The sequence below is a fragment of the Magnolia sinica genome, chromosome 4 (genome assembly GCF_029962835.1).
Source record: "Magnolia sinica isolate HGM2019 chromosome 4, MsV1, whole genome shotgun sequence".
NCBI lineage: Eukaryota > Viridiplantae > Streptophyta > Magnoliopsida > Magnoliales > Magnoliaceae > Magnolia > Magnolia sinica.
In genome coordinates, this window is record NC_080576.1 from 3,724,416 (window position 1) to 3,747,386 (window position 22,971).

General features: G+C 39.2%; 1 protein-coding gene across 1 annotated transcript; it reads left to right on the top strand.

The window, feature by feature from the left end:
- Positions 1-259: 259 nt before the first annotated feature.
- Positions 260-1,834, top strand: LOC131242184 (malonyl-coenzyme A:anthocyanin 3-O-glucoside-6''-O-malonyltransferase-like). Its single transcript, XM_058240662.1, has one exon. It carries the CDS (start codon positions 302-304, stop codon positions 1,658-1,660), a length of 1,359 nt encoding a protein of 452 aa, XP_058096645.1. The 5' UTR covers positions 260-301; the 3' UTR covers positions 1,661-1,834.
- Positions 1,835-22,971: the final 21,137 nt, after the last annotated feature.

Sequence of the window (22,971 nt, forward strand, 5' to 3'; positions counted from 1 at the left end):
CCCAAAATGTTTTTAATGGTGGAATTTCAATCCCCACTTTGTGGTCTACTTAAGAACTGTACCTAACTCATTTTGTGTAAAATATCTTAAAATGATCTTAGAAAAACTATGAACGGCGTGGATAAAACACTTACATAAATGTGGGATCCACAGAGCCTTTCCCGGACGGATTACCGTCCGGGCGAGGGTAGGAAATCTGCGTGCGGAAGTTCCCACGCAGCCCTATACACGTGGCGTCCTTTTCGGCTGTTCTTTTTTAAATATATTCACGACGTACTCTCTCTCTCACTCTCGCTCTGCAATGGAACCCCAGAGGAACACCCCCACACTGAAAGTGCTCGAGACCTGCCGAGTCGCTCCCCCGCCTGACTCAGTCCCACGAACTGCTCTCCCACTCACCTTCTTCGATGCCCAATGGCTGGATATCCCACCAGTCCAACGGCTCTACTTCTACCATTTCTCCGACCCCAGCACCACCACTCTCCTCTCCAACCTCAAGACCTCTCTCTCCCTCGCCCTCCAGATTTTCTACCCCCTAGCAGGAAATCTGACCCTTTCTCCCGAAACCGGCAAGCACGAGATCGTCTACGCTAACGGTGACTCGATCCTGCTCACCATCGCCGAATCCGACTATGATTTCCACCATCTAGTCGGATCCCACCCCCGAGAAGTATCCGATTTCCATCATCTCGCGCCTGACCTGCAAACTGATACCGATAAGCTCCCCGTGCCACTCCTGACCTTGCAGGTAACTCTCTTCCCCGATTCGGGTTTCTGCATCGGCATCTCTGTGAACCACGTGGCAGCCGATGGGTGGACCTCGACACAATTCATGAAATCCTGGGCGTCGATTTGTAAATCTGGAGACGCTGCGTCGATCAAGCCGCTCCCGATCTACGATAGGACCCAGACCAGCGCCCTGGATTGGATCACCAAAGCCCACTTCATCGAGATGGGGAAAATCAAACCCAAGGAAAAACTCGAGGAGAATAGCGTTACGAGCAAGCCCCGCGCGGTCCGAGCAACCTTCGTACTGAGTCGCGCCCGCATGGAGCGGCTCAGGGACTGGATCGCGTCCCGACGACTTGAGGGGAGCGAGAAAGATTCCCACATCTCGTCGTTCGTGCTAACATGCGCATACGTGTGGGTCTGTCTTCTCAGGGCGCGTGGGCCCGCGGATGGTGAGAAGACGGCCCATTTCGTCTTCGCTGTGGATTGTCGGGCTCGGATGGACCCGCCGCTGCCTGTCGAGTATTTCGGGAACTGCATCGGCGCGTGCTTCGTGCAGGCGAAGCTGAGCGAGTTGACTCAGGAAGGTGGAGTGGTCGTCGCGACCGAGTCGATTGGGAGAGGAATTCGCGGGTTGGCAGGAGATGGGTTTTTGAAAGGCGCGGAGGGGTGGTTCCGGAGGTACTTGGAGTTAGCGAGCGAGCGGATCTTCTCGGTGGCCGGGTCTCCTCGGTTCCGGGTCTACGATACCGATTTCGGATGGGGGAAGCCTAAAAAGGTGGAGATTCTTTCCATCGAAGGGTCTGGGGCCATGTCTCTTGCCGAGAACACAGATGAAGAAGGTGGGGTTGAGATTGGTATGGCACTCCCCGATTTCGAAATGAAAGGTTTTGATTATGTGTTCAATGAGGGTCTGGAAAGTCTTGCTTGAGTTTTAACCGTCCATGACCTCGTTTAGGGATGAATGGGCTTTCTGGATATTTTCTTTTAATAAATTGTGTGATTCTGCTCTTAGCACTGTATTGTTTCCTAGTTGTTGAATGATCAGTTGAACTTTTGATTGCTATTTCTACCTTTTGGGCATCAACTGTTTCCTGTTGATTCATCCGTTGAATTATTCCAATTAATTGTATGAACGGTAATAGATCTATTTGGCAATCTGGATTGATGTCCAAAACTTCAAAAGATCCAATCCACAAGCATAAAAGGTTAGATCCAAAGTCAGATGTTGGGAATTGGCAATTCATTCGGCAAAGGCAGGTATGCCTAAAGGGTTTGGAAATATCAATGGCCAAAATTGTTTTAGGTGTATAACATGTTGGTCAGCTTGAGCGTTGGATCTGTTTCATTTTTGAGCTCATGATTTAAAATGATGGAGAAAAGGGATGGATGGCTTGGATAAACAAAAGCATCACAATGGGCCTCCACATAAATCTACCCATTCCTGGGTAGAGATTGCAAGGGTAAGATGCAATTAGAGCCGGGGCATCCGATCGAGTCGGACCGAGTTAGGGCTAACTCAACTCAATCCGGTTTTGAAATAAGCTTGACCCGAACTCGATCCGACTCGATACCGAGTCCAGAATGCCTGACTCGATTCGAGTCCGGTCTAGCCCGGACTGAGAGAAGAGTAGAGGTGGGCATTGAGCCGAGTCGAGTCGAGGTGGACCAAGCTTGGCTTGGCTTGTCCATGATGTACTCGAGTTCGAGCTCGAGCTTGGCCTCGAGCTTAACATTGAAGCTTGGCTTGTTTGTCAAAGCTGTCGAGTCGAGTTCCTCGAGTCGAGCTCGAGCTTGTTGGGTGAGGGAGTAATGGATTCCGTTCTCGATCCTCCTCCATTGATGAAAAATTCAAAAATCTTAAGAGAATCAAAGCAAAACCCGATGAAAAAAACCAAGCAAAGCTTTGAATCGAATGAGGAAACCTGTGAGAACCGATCTGTTCTTGATCTTCTTCCACCAACAGATCAAAAATCAAGTAAAGAGCTCTAGCCAATCAGATCATTGGATTTCCTTGAGGCTCTAACAAATCTGAAAAGAACCCATCTCGAATTTCTTGGGTTTCTCGCCTAAGAAGTAGATCTCAAAAGATTGAAATCATACTATTGTTGGAGCTGAAATGAAAACTGATGGTGGTGGTCGGGGCAGGCGTGCGGCAAGCAGTGGGTAGAGAAAGAGAAGAAAGGGAAAGGGAAGGGGGTAATTTATTAATCGATTCGAGTCGAGCTCGAGTTCAAGCTTCGAGTCGAGTCGAGTTCGAATCGAGTCGAGTTGAAATGCCCCCTGGTCAAACTTGACTTGAACTCAACTCGAGCTTCAAATAATTAGTTTGGCTCGGCTCGAATCGGCCATTCAAGCCGAGTCAATTCAAGCTAACTCGAGCCGAGTTGAGCGAGCTTTTCGAGCTAGCTTGACTCATGAATAGCCCTATAGAGAGAAGAAAGAGGAGGAGGAGGAGGGTGATGGTGGTGGGTGGTTACCAGGCTTGGAAGATGAGGAGGATGTATGAGGGAGGGAGAGAGAGAGTTTGAGATCAGGTCAGGGTGGGGTTAGAGATGATAGAAAATAGGTCTTATATATATATATACTCAAATCCGAGTCGAGTAGGGTTTTGGATCGAGATCGAGTTTTGGGTCGAGTTAAGTCTTCAGTAACTCAAACTAAACTTGATTTGAGTTTGGATTGGGTAAAGACTTTTCAATTTGGACCGACTCACGAGTCGAATCTAAACAAGTTAAATGAGTCAAGTTAACCGGATCGAGCCATCCCACGCCCACCTCTAGATGCAATTAAGAGCCGATTAGTTGTTACCCAAATAAACAACTTAGTTGGTATTACCCTTGCCATGTGGGACCCCACCTTCAAGCATGTGTTTCACATCCATGCAGCCCTTCCGTTTTTAAAGCTCATTTACGGGCTTTATCCCGGCATCCAAATCTAAGCCATACCACTGGAAAAAGTGGTGGATGACCCTTATAAGCTTTTTATAGGCTATAAAAATTTTGGATCAAGATAACCTTTTTATTTTCTCTACATACAGTTCTGGTAGAACTTATCAACGGGTTGGATGACAAGTAAATGTTATATATCTGCTTATAGTGGGCCTTGGGAAGTTTTTAGTGGCAATCCTTCAATCATCACTGTTTCTTGTGGTGGGGTCCACTTGAGAGTTTTATGTGCTTAATTTTTTTGCAAGGCTTCCTAAATTGGGCTTGAAAAATAAATGGACGGAGTGGATATACAACATATCATGAAGGTGGGCCCTACGGTTAGGGTAACACCTAATCTGCGCCCAATGAAATCCGCTTCCGGTGCACAGTAGTTAGGATTTTTAGAACTGGTTTCCTGCGCAAGGAATCTGGGTGGGGCCCATTGCAATGTTTGTGAGAAAGCCTTTTCATCCATCTGTTTTTAGAGCTCATTTTAAAACATGCGGCCTAAAATGAGGTGTATCCAAAACTCAAATGGGCCACACGAGAGGAAACAGTGGAGATTTAGTGACCACCGTTGAAACATATATATGACTACAAAAGTTTTGTATCGGTCTAATTTTTAGTATTTTCACTTCATCCCAGTGAAAATGACCTTATTAATGGTTTGGATGGTATATAAACATCAAGGTGGAGCCTAGGAAGGTTCAATGGTAGGAATTCCTTTCACCACTGTTTCATCTCATATGGCCTATTCGAGTGTTGGATTTGACTCAATTTTGGCCAAATGAAGGAGATCAAAAAATGGATGGACGGGTTGGATTTCTAATAAACATCACGGTGGACCCCACCTTACATCAGCACAGTAGTTAGGATTTTTTAAATTGGTCTAACCAATGACAATCGAATGTCAGATCCACTCCAAACTGAATGACAGACAAGAAAGGGTTCTTGGTAAACGACAAACGAAAACGGAAGCGGATTGGCCGGTGTACCTCACACCAACCATATAGCTATTTTAGGTACGTATCGTGCGTAGACGAGCACCGACGCTCCTCGAGCTCCGTATTGTACGAACGGCTCAAAGGAGATCAAAATTACATGGGTCCCACAGTGATGTATTTATCATATCTACACCGTTCATCTATTTTTAGATATCATTTTAGAGCATTCAAAAAATGAATCATATCCAAAAATAATCTACACCACAAATAGCAGCGGAGATAATGATTTTCACAGTTAAACAATTCATAGAGCCCACCATAACGTTTATTTTCCATCCAATCTGTTCGTAAGGTCACAAAGACCTGAATGAAGAGGAAAAAAATTTCATACTGATACAAAACTTAGTGACTCCAAAAAGATTTCAATGGTAGACGTTCAATCCCCCACTGCTTTTCACAGTGTGGTCCACTTGATAGTTAGATCTAACTTCATTTTTGTCTAAAACGTTAAGACGAGCGCACCAAATGTATGGACGGTTTGGATATAACACATACCTCACCCACATAACTTGCTGACGGCAATACCGCAGGGATATGGCTGGTGAGAGGTACACCAGCCAATCCGTTCCCGAGAAAAACGGGGTAGGTAGAAAAAGCTCACGTAGCAACAGATCCTGTGAAAGCGATTAGTTATTAGAATAGAACAGTTGAAAGGCTCGACACGGGAAGGATCCAGCCGGAAAATTCCAAACAATAGATCAAGTCCAGCTAGAAAAACGGGTCTGACAGAAATAGGTCCGGCCATAACCAATGTTAGTGACTTTAAGCTGCAAGAAGGGATTGATCAAGCAAGATGAGTCTTGATTGAGAAATTGTCGGCAAGATTTGAAGGTGCATGATGTTACATGGACCTACAGAATTCTTCAAGTACAAAACTAAGAGGGAAATGATCCAGCATCGCTTTCTTCCTTTCATAAGCAAATTTGACTAACATGCAGCAATGAATTGCAGCTGAGGCGCGTGCTAAATGGTAGGGATACGGGATGACGCTTGTAAAGCGGTTTAATGCAGGAGATGACGGCACCACATGTGATCTGTGTTGAATATTCGGGTTCAAACATGATAAAAACTTAGCAGGAAAATTTAATTCAAATGTAATCAATGCAGTTTTAATGGTTAAAAAGAAAACTTTAATAGTTAAAAATTATCATAAAGTCAAATAACACATTTTAAATATTGGACTAAGTAAGAAAATCACTTGATGAATCGTTAATCTAATAAGATATAACCATAAATATATCTATAAGTAAGCCTAGTGAATTCTATATTAACTTGGTGGATGTACTCAGCATTACTTACTTTCAATAACACTTTAAAAATTCTTATAAAGTGAGCTAAAAGTTATCTAGTGAAGATAGGTGATCCTTACTTGCCATCAAGTTTAAGGATTGATAACTTTTTACGTATTATTAAGTCTTTTATCACATGATAATAGTTGTAATGTCTCTTATTTTTTCGTATTTGAGTATTGAAAGTCTTTGGGCGTTACTATTAGAACCTTAAATAAATATGAATGTATATGCACGGCCTCATTCGGAATTTTTGAAAACTTATACCTGAAAACATATTTCTAAATAATATACTCTGACAAAACTCTAAAAAGAGTTTTTAGAGCTAAGTTGAGCCGTACAAATTCAATTAAATACCCTTAGGAAGCTATCGAATTTGTCCGACAACTTAAACTTCAGGTCTAACCTTGCGATCTAATCATCTAAAGCTTTGATCTAGCCAACCTATCACTAATTAATCAAGACAACTGTAACTAAATAAAAATCAACCTAAAGTCAAGATAATTAGGAGTTGAATCTTGATTAACAAACTAAATTGAACTAGTTAATCTTTTAACCTAAGAACCAACGGTTTAAGTGATTTGGATGAAATCGTCATTTTTGCTAATTACGAATAGATCACATTGTGAATTTAGCTAATATAAGATCTAATTATCACGCACAAGAAATCCTAATACTTAATTTATTATAGAAATGTCATGATTGTCCAAACAAGCTCTACGCCACTTATTAGTGGACCACTAGACCCGAAGCTATAGAAAGATGCTTGTCTTGGCGGGCTTAATGACTATCGCGAGACAACAATCTGAGACAGCTCCTCAAATCATTCAACTTAGGCTCACAAGATGACCACGTGAGATATATGTATGCACTTATAAACTATCAGGAACTTAAGTTTATTATGCGTGTCTAATCTTTGCTAAAGTTGTGGTTGTTGGATCATTAGATCATGATCAATCTAATACTAGTTTAAATTAATATTCTACACACATCCATATAATCGCGACCCCGATTGACCATCGGTGACTGTTGAACTGATCTCTTATCATAATCGTTGATTGGTATTCGATTTGTGGGGTGATCAAAGTCTTGCATAGATTATCACTAAGGCCAACTAGTGGATTACAAAAATTAAAAACAACTGCCCATAAGATTATAATATTAAATACATATCCATTAGGGTCATTTGCACCACTTCTGACAGTATAAAAACCCAATTTTGGATAATTCATTTACCCCCATCGAATTTTCCCTAGCGGGGGGGGGGAGATTCTTTGTGGTTGCTTTTGCCAAATTTCCTGAGACAAAACTCAAGTTGGTTCTCACTGATAGAACTTGTCCATCCTAATTCAAGTCAATTTTTTCATACTACTTTTCAGGAAAAAAAAAAACAAAGCGTTAGTGTTCTAGCTCTTTTTAGTAAAGGATTAAAAATAATCTTAATAACCAATAATCAAAATCTTAAATACATAATTATATTGATAAGTGAAAATTTTATGAGCTCATTTGTAAGTATTATTGACACGTGCCCTAAGACTATGACACCTTACTTTCAACCCTGAATGGACAACCTTGTAATTCATGTTCCAATTTATAGCTCACTTAAGATTATCAAATTGTAGGCCCTTAATTAAAGGGTTCTACTCTTCCAAGTTAGAGATCGTTTTATCGCCTATTATAGTGCTCATGCAATAGAAAAGCTCTATAAGTAGGGGTGTACACAAATCGAGCTAGCTCGATTAGCTCGCTCGACTCGACTCGAAAAAGCTCGAATCGACTCGATTCGAAGCTGAGTTCGAGCTGAGTCGAACTGATTTTTTGAGCTCAAAAATGAGTTAAGAGTAGGCCTCAGCTGGACTCAACTCGGATCGAATCTAGCTCGAATCGAACTCGGATTAAACAAGTTCGGTGACTCGATTACTTTGCCATTGATGTTGCTCACCAAGTGCTTGATAAAATGAGTCAATGATGTGTGGCTGGTGGCAAGGAAGGTATGTACATGAAACAAATACCCTTTTTTTCTTAGTTTTTCTTGATTTTTATGTTGCTTAGAAGGTGTTTGATAAAATACCTATAAAACCATTGCCATGCTTAGGGGTGATAGTAGGCCAGGTGAAGGCCTAAGCCCTAACCTAAAGAGGCTCTAACCCTAGCCCTTGCCTTAAAGGACACGGAAGATGAATTAAAGATAAGTTACAAATATGCTCTGTTTACACTTGCTGAGTGTATGTCTGTGAACTACTGATGCCTTTAAGAGATTCAAATGCTTCTTTTTCTTTTTTCTTTTTCCAACCTTATTTATTTATTTTGAATACGTGTCGAATAAAGTCATTTATCAATCAAGCATATGCCCCACCCAATTGTCCACACATGGACTTAAAAAATATACATTAATACATTGCTCACTATCTAAAGTTCTTCATAATTACCACATGTGCTGGTACGAACTCTAGTAACTTATGTCTTGTCTAGTACACGCTAAGAAAGTGGGTTGGGCTCGTCGACTGAGTGGGCCAGGTTATTTATCATTGGTTTTAGCCTAGTGCTGCCCTGAGCCTAGCCAAGTCCTTAGACCAAGCCAAACCCTTTAGGGCTAGGTGCAGCCCACCCCATGCTGGACTTGGATTGGGTACTACCCAACTAGGACGTAGCTAGAGACGAACGGTCCCCACAAGGGCCCTCTAGGGTGCCCTGTGATGCATTTGTTTTACTCATGCTGTCCATTTAATGTAAAATATAGTTTTAGGTCACGAGCACAAAAAAGTGGATAGAAGGCTCATGTGAACTATAATACAAGAAACTATAGGGATTGAATGTCTATCCTTGAAAACTTATTAGGGCCTAGATGTTCTTGATCAAGCTAAAATTTATGTTTTTTTTTCTGTTGAGTGACCTTATGAACAGGTTGGATGGCAAATAAACATCAGTGGATGTCATTGTCACCATCATTTTTGTGGTGTCTATTCTTTTTAAGCTTATGCCATAAAATGGCATGCAAAAATGGATGGATGACATAAATAAAAAACATACACCAAAATGGGTCCCACATATCTCCTGCCAGGATAGTCTGTCTCTCGCTAGGTCATGGTGGGGCAGTATCCAATCCGCATCCCCCATGACCACCCCAACATGGTATGGCCCATTTTATTTTTAGATTGACTTAATTAATTTTTAAGCTCACCATCCTACATGAGACAACCGGTCAGGGCGTGGATGTCACACGAATCAAGGTGAGCCTCAAAGAGCTTTTTACTTGGTAAATTGACCACTGTAACCCCACCTTTTAACCAGCGTCTTTTCTGAACCATCTTAAATAGCAGGTATTTTCATCTTCAATTAGGCTGTCAGTACATGAAAGGTTTAGATTGGGAAAGTAAGTTTGGGAGTATTTGGACAAGACACCGGGTAAAAGGTGACATTTACAGCGGTCAATTTCTCTTGTTACTCCAGGAAATTGGCATGTCTCTGGGAGAGTGGATTAGCCGTTACCTAGGTAACGCCTTAATAGGTGTTACCCCAACTGTATGAGGCCCACCTTGATGTATTTCTATATATAATAAGCTGTCCATTTGCTTTTCCATCTCCCTTTAGGATGTGATTCCAAATCTTAGGTGGACCATACCACTAGAAATAATAATAAATGACCATTAAAAACTTATATTTTTATAACTTACATTGTCTATGTCATTTTAGGATGAGATTCCAAACCTTAAAAAGATTAAACCAATGGGCCCACCTAGATATATTTTTGTATATCCTACATTGTCCATCTGTTTTTTCATCTCATTTTAGGATGAGATTCTAAATTTTAAGAAGATCCAAATCTAAAGTGAACAGAGAAGAAAAAATTGAAAAAAATGGAGATGTTTGAAAAACGTGAACACTCAGCAATGGTGATTGTATTCAAGCAATGGTGATTAATTTTAACTAATACAACGGACTAGTATTTAAACATACAAAAACAGAGTAGCAAATTGCAAGAACTCAAGGGGAAATTGCATGAAATCTGGGGATTTCATGAAATCAGTCTGCGGATTGCATGAAATATGCATGAAATCTGGGGATTGCATGAAATCAGGGCGCTACATCTTGTCTGATTTCAAATTTAAATCAGGGTGTTGCATCTTGTCTAATTTTAAATTTCAAACACCACCTTCCCATCTTGTCTGATTTCAAATTTCAAACACCACCTTCCTTATCTTGTCGATCCTCCAACGTCTCCTTGTCCTGCTGGGTCTGAGTTGTGCTAATACTCTCCCTCAAACGATGCTAGTGTTGGAGGCAGAGTTTGGTTCGAAAGTAACTGAGACATCCCTTGGACATTGGTTTAATGAAGAGGTCTGCTACTTGATCATTGGTGGAGATGTGGTGAGTGATGAGAAAGCCAAGTGCAACTCATTCGCGCACAAAATGATAATCCAACTCAATATGTTTACTGCGAGGATGAAACATTGGATTAACTGTCATATGAAGAGCATTAAGGTTGTCGCAGTAGAGGATCGAAGGAGAGGCAAGTGGAATGTGAAGATCTTTTAGAATAAATGTCATCCAAGTGAGTTCGGCTGCAGTGTTGGCCATGGCACGATACTCCGCTTTAGTGCTAGATCGAGAGATGGTATGCTGTTTCTTTGCACACCAAGAGATGAGATTTTCTCTAAGAAACGTGCAATATCCAGTGGTGGAGCACCTTGTGGTGGGACAGCCCGCCCAATCTGCATCTAAGAAAGCACATAGATCTAAGTATAGTATTGGAAGTAAAGTGTAAGCCTTTATCAATAGTCCTTTTGACGTATCTTAAGATACGACAAACCATTTTTAAATGCACGATAGTATGAGCATGTATGAATTGAGATACATAATTAACACTATACGAAAGATTTGGACATGTGAGTGTTAGATACTGTAAAGCACCAACAAGTCCTCAAATGTAACTTGGATCGTCCAATAAGATGTCATTAGATGATGTCTTGGTCTTTTCTTCAAGTAGTGTGCTCATGGGCTTACAGTCGACCATGCTGGCTCGTTGAAGGATGGTAAGAGCATAATGTGACTGGGACAGGTGGAGGCCAGCAAGTGTTTGAGAGATCTCGATCCCAAGAAAGTGATGAACTGGTCCCAAGTCCTTCATCGCAAATTCGAAACTTAGAAGCTAAATGAAGGTTGTAATGAGAGCAGTAGAGGATCCTGTGAGAAGTATATCATCTACATAAAGAAGGAGAATTAGTGTACCAAAATCATAATGAAAAATAAATAAGGATGGGTCTGCTAGACTGCAAAAGAAACCATATTTAAAAAGAAAAGCACTAAACTAATCAAACCAAGCACGAGGTGCTTGTTTGAGACCATAGAGAGCCTTTTGAAGCTTGCAAACATGTGTTGGATATTGAGGGTCAACCATTCCTGGAGGTTGTTCTGTGTAAATATCTTCCGAAATTAAACCATGCAGGAAAGCGTTTTTATGTCAAGTTGACGTATGGACCATTTCTGAACAAGTGCTATAGTGATGACCATGCAGATAGTTCCAAGTTTGATTACTAGAGAAAAGGTCTCGGTGTAGTCCAACCCATCAACTTGATGATACCCCTTTGCTACAACTCGAGCTTTGAGACGATCTATGAGCCATCTAGTTTGAGTTTTGGCTTGAGCACCCATTTAGAGTCAATAACATGCATGTTAGAAGTGCGAGGAACAAGTTGTCAAGTCTGATTTTTATGAAGAGCCTCAAGTTCCTCATTCATTGCAGCCTTCCAGTTAGGGTAAGCTACGACAGATCAAATATTATGAGGTTCACGAGGGATATTGGTTGAGGATGTGGAGGAAGTCCAGACATATTTTGGATTGGGTTTAACAATTTTTCTATGTGAGCGAGTGATCATGGAATGTGAGAGGGGTGCTTGTGCTTGTGGAGGTTGAATTATTTCAATTTGGGGCTGTGAGACTATTTGAGAGGGCTCAGACTCAAGCTGTGAAGAATGTGTGGGTTGCTCATGTATCTCAGACTCGAGTTGAAGTGACTCGTGCTCAAGGGGTGCCAACTGCATCTCGAACTCAAGTTCAGACCTGAGCTGTTGGGTCTCATGTTGACTTGTATTTTCAGTTGGGGAGAGAGAACGTGCCGAAGTTTTTGAATCTGGAGGGGATATTGACACTGCCGGTAAAGGACTCAAACATGGTGGTGTAAGGGTTGGCAACTGAGTCTTTACAACAGGATTGGAGTCAGTAGGAGGTAACCATGAATCAAAGATGCTAATTACATGTGATGTAGGAGTAATGCTTTGATTCTGAGTATGTTTATAAGGAAAAAATAACTCATCAAAGACCACATGGTGGGAGATTTAAAAAAAAATTGCTAGAAGGATGAAAACACTTGTATCCTTTATGTTTATCACTATAGCCTACAAAGATGTAAAGTACGGTTTTTGAATCAAACTTGTGTCGCCGTGTATCCCAGGTGTAAGGAAAACATTTAGACCCAAAGACACGAAATGAAGAATAATCAAGATGAGTGTCATGCATTACAAAGTATGGAGTTTCAAAATTAAGAGCAGATGAAGGCAACCTATTAATAAGGTAGACAGCGGTAATGAAAGCTTCGACCCATAAAAATAAAGGGGCACCACTGTAAAATAACATAATCATACCTAGTTCCCGTATTATCCTATGTTGCCTTTCAACCATACCTGTTTGCTCTGGAGTATATGGGTATAATACTCGATAAATGATACCTGTGAAAAGAAAATGAGATGATAGCTTGGAGTTTATAAATTCTCCTCCTCCATCAGAGTGAAAATTCTTGATTTGTTTGTTGAATTATTTAGTAACATATTGTTAAGCATTTGCAAAATCAAATTTATATTGTAAGGGAATGATCCAAGTATACTTAGAAAAATCATCTACCAAACATGCATAATATCTGAATTTTTTAATTGATAAAATAGGAGCAGGTCCCCACAAGTCATAATGAATTTTTTCAAAAATACCACAACTAGAATGTTCAGAACAGGAAAACGGTAATTACTAAGCTTTCCTAATTGACAACTATCACAAATGTGTTCAGGTTTTACAGCGCCTATAACATCAATCAATCCTTTATTCTATGATAACTGTAAAGCAGAAAACTGAGGATGTCCTAAGCGTTGATGTCAAACGTTAATTGAGCCGGATTTGAATCAATGAGAAAAATAGAGCTCTGGCGAAGTGGGAAGAACATAGAGATCACCCTTGCGCCTCCCTGTGATCACCGGTTGTCCGGTTTGTCGATCCTTAACACAAAAGTCAATAATAGAGAATTCACAATTAACAGGAAACTGAGTTGTTAGCTGATTTAAGTCAAAAACTAGTAGGACATCGTGAAAAGGTAAGGTATTATTTTTTTGCTTATTGCTAGAATCTCCAATACCAAGAATTGGTAGAGAAGATTCATCACTAATAAGAACTGAATCTGCACTAAAGTAGTTATGAATATTGGTTAACATACCTAGCTTACCTGTCATGTGGTTAGAGGCTCCTATATCTGAGGTCCACTCTATTTCAATGATGGTGTTATCCAAGGTGAGAGCTGCAAGAGCTTGTGGTATGTCATCATGTTGAGTTCATTTTTTGGGTACCCACCAACATATTTTTGCAATATGTCCCACCGTGCCACAGTACTGGCATTTTTCTTCATGGTAAAGCTCTTCAGGGGTCATACGACGTTCTCCAGGTGGTGGAGGACGTCTTTGTTGAGAGCCCAAAGTGGGGCTAACAGAATAAGCATGGTTTCGTTCTTTTGGGTGTTGTGCCTGAAATCCTCTCCCAGTTGATATGAATTTTTATTTGTTGATATGATATCCTAAGGAGGATTGTTGGAAGCGCTATTGTTATTGCCCATAAAACGTCATTTGAGAAATGAACGAGTTTAGGACATTTGTATTATTAGAGAACTAAATGCATCGCTGATCAAGACTTTGGAGTTGTGAGACTAACTCAGCATATGAAGGCCTTGGTGGCTTTAGCATGGTAGTGGTGAAAGTTTCATATTGAGGACCAAGGCTAGTAAGAAGGGAGAAAACTTTTTCTTTGTCTGGGACAGGTTTCCCAATAGCTGCAAGACTATCGCATAAACCCTTGAAGGTGCGAATATGTTCTCCAAAGGGTTTGTTATCTTCTTTGCGAAGATATGTTACCTATCTGAGTGTGAATTCACGTTCTTGTGAATCTTCCGCATATGCATTCTTGAGTGCATCTCAACAACATGGGCTATGTCTAAGCCAACAACGAGGCCGAGAGTTTCTTCAGAGAGTGTTCTAATTATCTACCCACGAAGAAGACGATCCACCTTTTGCCAGGCAATGTATGCTTCAGTTAATCATAATGCAGAACTTTCTATATCTGTAATGTTATTTGAATCTGGTATGGTGTATTTGGTAGGGGCAGGATCTTCATTAGTAAGGTGGCTGACTAGTTCTTGACTTTCTGCAACAGCCAAGGCTTGTTCATGCCACAAGGGATAATTTGTAGAACTGAGTTTGAGGGTAATAAAGTTACCAACATTGAGAGATAGTGAAGTCATGGTTACAAGGAATTGTTGAATTGTGCCGTGTGGTCACACAGTGCTTTAATACCAAGAAGAAAAAATTGAAAAATAATACAGATGTTTGAAAAACATGAACACTCGGCAATGATGATTGTATTCAAGCAATGGTGATTAATTTTAACTAATACAGCGGACTGGTATTTAAACATACAAAAATATAGTAGCAAATTGCATGAAATCAGGGGAAAATTGCATGAAATTTGGGGATTGCATGAAATCAGTTTGGGGATTGCATGAAATCAGGGCACCGCATCTTCTCTGATTTCAAATTTCAAACACCACCTTCCCATCTTCTCTGATTTCAATTTTCAATCACCACCTTCCTTATCTTGTCGATCCTCCAACGTCTCCTTGTCCTGATGGATCTGAGTTGTGCTAATAAATAGTACCATTAAAAACAGTATTGAATAATGACCTGTAAAAACATTTTATGGGGCATAAAAGATTTTGATCGCTAAAAGTGACTTTCAAAGATGAAATAACTTTTCGTCACTAAAAGAGTACCTTTAGTGATGAGACTTTTAGCGACGAAAGTTTTCGCAGCTAAAAATTGTAGACAAGAATTTTAGCGACAAAAATATTCATCGCTACAGGCTCAAAACATTTTTTGGACGATTACTTTTAGTTACGAAACTTTTTGTAGCTAAAAATCGTGTATGGGACTTTTAGTAACAAAACAGTTCGTCGCTAAAAGTAATTTCCCGCTTTTTAAAATATTTTCTAGCTAAGAGTTTTAGCGACGAACATTTTCGTCGCTAAAAGTAATTTCCAGAAGAGTTTTAGCGATGAATATTTTCGTCGCAAAAATATCAGAAGTCTGCTTTTAGCGATGAACCCTTTCGTCGCTAAAAGTGTAGTGTATCTCAGTTTGAAAATTTTGGCCTTGACTTTTAGTGACGAACCAAGACCGTCCCTAATAATATTTTGAGCGACGAAAAGTTTCGTTGCTAAAAGTAATTTCCAGAAGAGTTTTAGCGATGAATATTTTCGTCCCTAAAAATCAAAAGTCTGCTTTTAGCAACGAAAACTTTCGTCGCTAAAAGTGTTGTATATTCCAGTTTGAAAATGTTGGCCTTGACTTTTAGCGACGAACTAAGACCGTCGCTAATAATTTTCCCGCTAAGAGTTTTAGCAACGAATATTTTTGTCGCTAAAAGAGTTGTGTATTTTGGTTTGAAGATCATGGCCTTGACTTTTAGCGACGAACTAAGACCGTCGCTAATAATTTTCCCGCTTTTTAACAAATTTCCCCGCCAAGAGTTTTAGCAACGAATATTTTCGTCGCTAAAAGAGTTGTGTATTTCGGTTTGAAAATCTTAGCCCTGACTTTTTGCGACAAACCAGATTTTTAGCGACGAAAGGTTGCGTCGCTAAAAATAATTTCCTGCTTTTTCAAAATTTTTCCCTCTAAGAGTTTTAGCAACGAATATTTTCGTTGCTAAAAAACAGAAATTTACTTTTAGCGACGAAAATTTTCGTCGCTAAAAGTATTGTGTATTTCGGTTACTTTACTTTTGGCCCTAACTTTTAACGACAAACCAAAGCCGTCGCTAATAATATTTTTAGCGTCAAACACGAAAATGTTTGTCGCTAAAAGTAATGTTGCTTTTGAAGAAAAAGTAGGAAATTTGAAATTTTTGAGAAAAAAATTATAATATGAGAAATTTTTTAAGATTTTGAAAATAAAAATTCTAAATTTGTATTTTAATTTTTTTTGAAATATTTTATAATATAAATGATATTTTATTAAAAGAGTAAAAAAAATATACATTTTGGAAAAAATGTTATTTTTGAATGTAAATTGAAATATATCTGTGAAAAATAAAATTACTAAATTATTAGGGAGATCCACTAATTGCACCTTTAATCAACTCTTTTTGGACAATTTAATGAGTTCAGATTGAACAGTAGATAACTTCAGATGTTTAAATCAAATTCACCAATTTCTCCCAAATTGGATCACCTGCCCTCAAATTTTGAAATCGAACGTTCAAATCCTTGATTTTGTTGGAAAAACATGAAAAATCAAGCATTTCTCACCCATTGGCACTAATTTGGTACGATTTGAACAAAATAATGGAGCAAAATGCAAAAATATGACAATGTTTGAGAAAAACTTTGAAAACAAAATGATGCTTTTGGAAAAAAAAATCAACATTTTGAAATTTTTTAGGAAAAAAATTAAAATATGAGAAAATTTTTGAGATTTAGAAAATAAAAATTCAAAATTTGTATTTTTATTTTTATTTTTTGAAATATATTATAATAAAACATCATGGTGATTCATGGGTTTGCCATATCCCGGGACAAATTCATTGGGTTTGTTTGGCTCATTTGGCATATCATGGGATTTTACCATCCCATCCCTCCTAATCCCTCTTAATTTGCTTGGCCAAACAGGCCCTGAATGTATTTGGTCTATCTATGTCATCCATCCGTTTTTCTATCTAATTTAAGGAGTTGAGCCCAAAAGATCAAGTGGATCATATCACTGGAAACAATGGGGATAATAATTTCCACTGTAAAAACCTTTCTAGGCCCCACAGTGATATTTAGTTGTCATCCAACCTGTTCATAAGATCATACATACTTAGATGAAGTTAAAACACAAATATAAGCTTGATCCAAAACTTCTAGGGCTCCCAAGAATTTTTCAACTGTAGATGTTCAATTCAATTGTATCCTGTGTGTGGTCCTTGTGAACATTGGATATGCCTCATTTTTAGTCTCAATCCGAAAATTTATCTGTTAAAATTAACGAATGGAGAGGATAAAATACATAAATTATGGTGGACCTCACAGAGTTTACTCATAGTGAGTTATCACTATGCAATCCGCTTCAATGGTAATAAGCTATATGGGCCCATAGAAGAGTTCAAAAATCAGACAGATCTAAAATTCCAGTGGGCCACACGCCAGACAAAACAGCCGGGATGGAACATCCACCATTGGAAACTTGGTAGGACATCGGGATGATATTTGTGCCCATGGTTTTATTCGTGTGGTGATAACCTTATTAACGGTTGAGATGGTGTATAAATATCATAATGGGTTCTAGGAAGTCTCAATGGTGGACGTTTCCATTCTCAGTATTTCACTCGGAGTGGCCTAGCTTAGTTTTGAATCTGCCCAATTTTTAGACCCTGTCCCAATATTACGAGATTGAGAAAATCATGAACAAAGTGGTTTTGTTACTGCATTTTTGTGGGCCCACATAGCTTCTGGTCACAAGAACTTCCCATGATGCATTTCGTCATCCATCCCTTGGCATGCACTTTGCAGTGAGGATTTTGACAACTCACAGTGCCCCTTATCAGCATACATTGCTGGGGTGGGTTTTCAATCTGTTTTGCTTCCTAAACTATGATCTCCCCTGTTTTTGTTATAATCATGCCATAGATGCTATGGTAGCAATGCTTCATTGTTGATCCTAACCTATCATGCTTGGATTCGAATATGAGCCATTTGATCTTTAGTTCTCAATGTTCTAAATTTTCTGTCCTAGACAATCAGTAGTTTAGTGAATGCTTCTTAGTATAGACTAGAATATGAACAGTTTATTTCATCATCTAAGATGTATTTCGAGTTCTAAACCCATCCTCGATGGCTATGGTATGGTGGGCACCATTCTCTATTAAAACCCTTATAGCGACTGACACAGGTATGGACGTGATGAGGTCGATCACTGTCTTCCTCAAAGTGGATAATTATTCCAATTCCACGGAGCTTTTCTATATTCTTCATAAAGATTCCTCGAATCCACGAGAAAAAATAGAAATAAATTCTAGTAAATTCAAAAATAGCTTAATTGATGATTAAAAAAAACGGAATTACATGGGTTTTTAATTGTCACTTGCACAAATGTGATTCTTTACAATTATAAGCAAACCATGATAATCTTAACAAATGGATGAATCGAAATGTTGATTGGACCTATTTTTGCGTAAATGATCTTGATCGTCCATTTTTAATTCCATTTACCGAATGGTCAAATTTACTAAATCAGTGTGATATTTTCATGGTAGTTCTTGAAATATGGATTAGACCTGATGAACCATATTGATCAATGGTTTGGACCGTCTAGGTTCTGAATAAAAATGGGAGCACTATAACTAATTGTGTTCGTAGGCACCGGAGCATTTCTAAATAAATAAATAAAAGAGTCCTTGTGGAGCAACAACATTCATGGGAGATGTGTTGGTGTTCCCTCACATAAATTTTTTTTTTTTAAAATAAAAATTAGGGCTTAATACCAAAAATGAGAGGGATATAAATCTCAGGTGGACCACACCACATGATAACAATAGTGATTGGATATCCACCATTAAAACCCTCCTAAGGTCCATTGTACTTTTTATTTGACATCAAATCTATTGATTAGGTCATACATGCCCAGATGAAGGGAAAAAAAAATATCAGCTTGATCCAAAACTTTTATGGCCCCCATAATGTTTTTAATGGTCGACCCTCATTCAACACTGTTTCCTGTAATGTGGTCCACTTGAGACTTGAATATATCTCATTTTTGGACTCATACCGTAAAATGATCATTAAAAATTGATGGATGGCATGGATGAAACACATACATAATGGTGGGGCCCACATAGCACCGACCACCGGCCATTGGGTGGTGGCGGGGGAGTAGGCAATCCGTTCCCACCAGCGACGGGGTGCTCTGTGGGCCCCACAATGATATGTGTTCTTCGTCCACTCCGTTCATCCCTTCTCTTTTACAGATCATTTTAGTCTGACATTTGGGCCAGGAAGGTTTAACGGTAGGAATTTCTTTCCCTCATTTCCCCTCTTGTGTGACTCACTTGAGTTTTGTAACCACCTCATTTTTGGTCGCACATCCTAAAATGAGCTCTTGAAACGGATGGACAGAATGGATTTCTCACATATATTTCAGTGGGACCCACCCAGCATCCTTGCATTGGAACTTCCAGGAAATCCCGCCCCAAATTCGTGTGGGTATAGAACCCGCGCCCAGAAGCCTAAAAAATCCCGCCCCAAATTCATGCCCAAATCTCTCTCTCTCTCTCTCTCTCTCTCTCTCTCTCTCTCTCTCTCTCTCTCTCTCTCTCTCAAATTTCCTCCATTTTCCCTCTCTTCCATCAATCTCCAACATCCTGATCCTCCTCAGCCTCACACACCCCCAAATCAACTCATCTCAAACCCCAATTCAAGCAAGACCCCTGTCCCAGAGAACGCAAAATCCAGCCCTTGGAGAATCTCCGGCAATTCCATCTGAATCTCCAACCATTCCAACAAATTTGACTTTGGTACGTCCCACTCTCTGTCGAATCTTCTCTTCCTTTCTCCCAATGTAAACATGTATGGTGATTAGGGCTGTTGATCTGGTGGACCACAACTTAGATGGGCCATAGTTTGAAGATTGCAACAATCAGACAACTGTCGCCATATAAGTTTTGCCTATTGAATGTCAGTCCAAACTCATTGGATATGGCCCATTCATGTGGTGGCGCACAAAATCAATGGTCCCGATTACTGTGAAGTGCCCTGTGTTAGCAGGCGTGTCTTTCCACTATATGCTCTTATCTCAATCTCTCGAATTCTCATATCAGATCTTTGGAGAAGACTGCGAGACTGCGGAAGTTTACAAAGCTCGAACCAAAGACATTGTTGTTGCCACTGTCCGTGGATTTAATGGTGAGATGTTTGTTATTGTTGTTTATATAAATGTCAATGCAATTGTCATGTAATTCTTTATTTTGTTTCCAATGACATCATAATAAGTGGCCCACACATGTATGAGAAAAGGAATGGTTGGAAAAGGCCTACCTGACAAGTGTTGGGTTCTAGCTTAGAGCTTGAGAACTGGTAAAGGAAATTCACATGAGGAGAGTTTGGACATAGTCTGACATCTGGGCCATTGATCAGGTGCACCATTTGAATGCCCTAGTCCTAAAAATCTGGCCATCAAGTCGGCCCCACATGTATGAGTAAATAGATGGTTGGAAAAGTAAGACCGACGATTATACTCAATGTACAGGCGTGGCCCACCTTGCAATTAGATTGCCTTGATTTTTGGACCAGGAATGCTCACAGCAGGGCTCATCCGTCTTCTTGCTGGTATTCTGTTTCTGTTGTGCATCTGAACTGTGTTAATGGGGGATTCTACCGAGTAATAAGATCATGGTTGTCTATTTGAGAAACTTCATTTGTACTTATCTTTAACTATTTAAAAATGCTTTTATCGTTGACTAATGCTAATTTTCCTGTTTAAGCTTCCTTTTCTTCCTTTTCTTGTTTCTCTCTTCTTCTTTTTTGGTTTTTGTTGTTAATTTTCCTGTTTAATCCGTGGCCGAAGGGCCGATTTTTAATGGGGGACATTCAATCACTATTGTTTTCCTGTGGTGTGGTTCACCCGAGATTTATTTCGAGCTCATTTTTTGGTATCAAGCTTAAATTTTCTTTGATGTGTCGTTTAGTTTCTCATAAAGAGAGGTCCTATGTGAGGTTGAGAATGTGTTCCAGTAGCTGTACAAAATTCTAGAGGGATTATTCTATGTAGATGAATTTAAAATATTGAAAAGAATATTTAAGATGCCTCACATACTTCTCTAAGATCAAACAAGAGCCTTGTTACAATCCAGTGTGTCAACCAACTAGAGAAAAAAAATGGAATTTTTGAAAATGGCAGCATAAAAACTTTCTAGTCTCATAGTGAATAAATTAATTGTTTTGAAAGTTGTAATCAAGCTCATATAGGCCATCTTTTTTGGAGGAATGATTCTATAAAGATAAACTTAAAACATTGAAAAGAATATTTCAGGTGCCTTGGATGCCATTCTAAAATCAAACAAGAAGTCTATTGGAGTACATCCCAATGTATCACAATCCAATGTATTAGGACTTGGGAAAAGTGGTTTGTTTTCCAATGATACAAACTGTTTATATGATAGGACGCACTTTCTACTGTCGATGCTAACAAATAAACACTCATAAGTTAGATCATCCACTGAAAATTCAACTCATGATGTAAGATTTTTTGTTGTAGTCTTACCCGTGTAAGTGTTCATTATGGCCTTTTATAGGCAAACCAATCTCAGTTTTGGACAGAGTTCCAATTGCTATCAAGGATGAGATAGATTGCATGCCCTATCCAATTACAAGTGATCTCATTTTTGAGTCGAGTTTTAAAACTATGTTTTTAAATATTTTGGGGCTTTTATGAGGCATGGCATCAAGTTTGAGCTAGTTTACTATGGAGGCTATTGTTTCTTTTGGAACTTAGAAATTGGTGGTGTACTATCATCGTAGTATAGTCTACTAAAAGGTGGAAACCAACTGGTGCAAAATCAGTTCTGGAATTCTGCTGGTTTAAAGGTATTTCTCTTGATTGGGGTTTAAGCCTCGGAAAAATTAACTCCTGGTGGCACGTGTTTTGTTTAATGGTATTTCTCTTGATTTAATGGTCTCATGCAGCTAGCTTTCAACAGTAAGATATGAGAACCCATAAGATAGCTTTCAAATGTTGATCTATTAGAGCAATCGGCGAAACAAAATCATAAGTGATGTATCATCCATTGATTACAGGCAATAGGCAATTTTCAGATATATCACAAGCTGAGGTGACACAATCTGGTGACTCTTAAAGCAGTAACCCATGACAATTTCCAGATTAGTACAACTCTTATCCGACAAAATGCCAGTCTGGTACCTAGATGCTTATCTAATTGATGGGTCAAGTTTGGGCTATGTATGATGACATGATCTGTCAAAACCTATTTTGAAATTTATGTAAGAACTGTCGACAGTTGCAATTGCCTTGTGTTTCAAAACCCATTATGTAAGAACCATCAACAACTCTCTTCATGATTGCAATTGTTTGATTTTCTAATGTTTCTCTTCATATTTTCTAGCTGAGGGAATGTGCATTTTCTAGTTAAGGGAATGTCCACGCACACCTAGTAAAGTGCTCAACTCATTAACCGATTACTCCAGTAGATTATAAATGTATAAATTTCGCTATCTCGAAATATTGATCAATCAAATGTTGTACATAAAAGATTTAGCATACTCTTGCTTCAAATGCTCATCCTCTGGTCATATTTTTTTATCGACACTTGAATTTACTGAGCTTGATCAGATAATAAACTGCTTGTTCTTGAATTTGATGAACATGTTATGTAATGTGCGCATGATCAAAATGGAAACCATGCAGTGAAAAGTAAGGCATGCACATTGAGTTTGGAGAAATGGGCTTCTTTTTCTCATAGAAGAGTGATCTTTTTAATATTGCTCCAAGTCATGTTCATATATAGTGTGGGCTACCTAATAAATGGTCCGGATGTCTGGCATGCATGCCATCCAATGATGGGGATGAGCCTTTGCATGATAGCTCTTATATATACGGCATGCATTCTATTAAAACATATGGTATGTAATGAGATCATGTAGAAACGAAACTCTTCATTAAA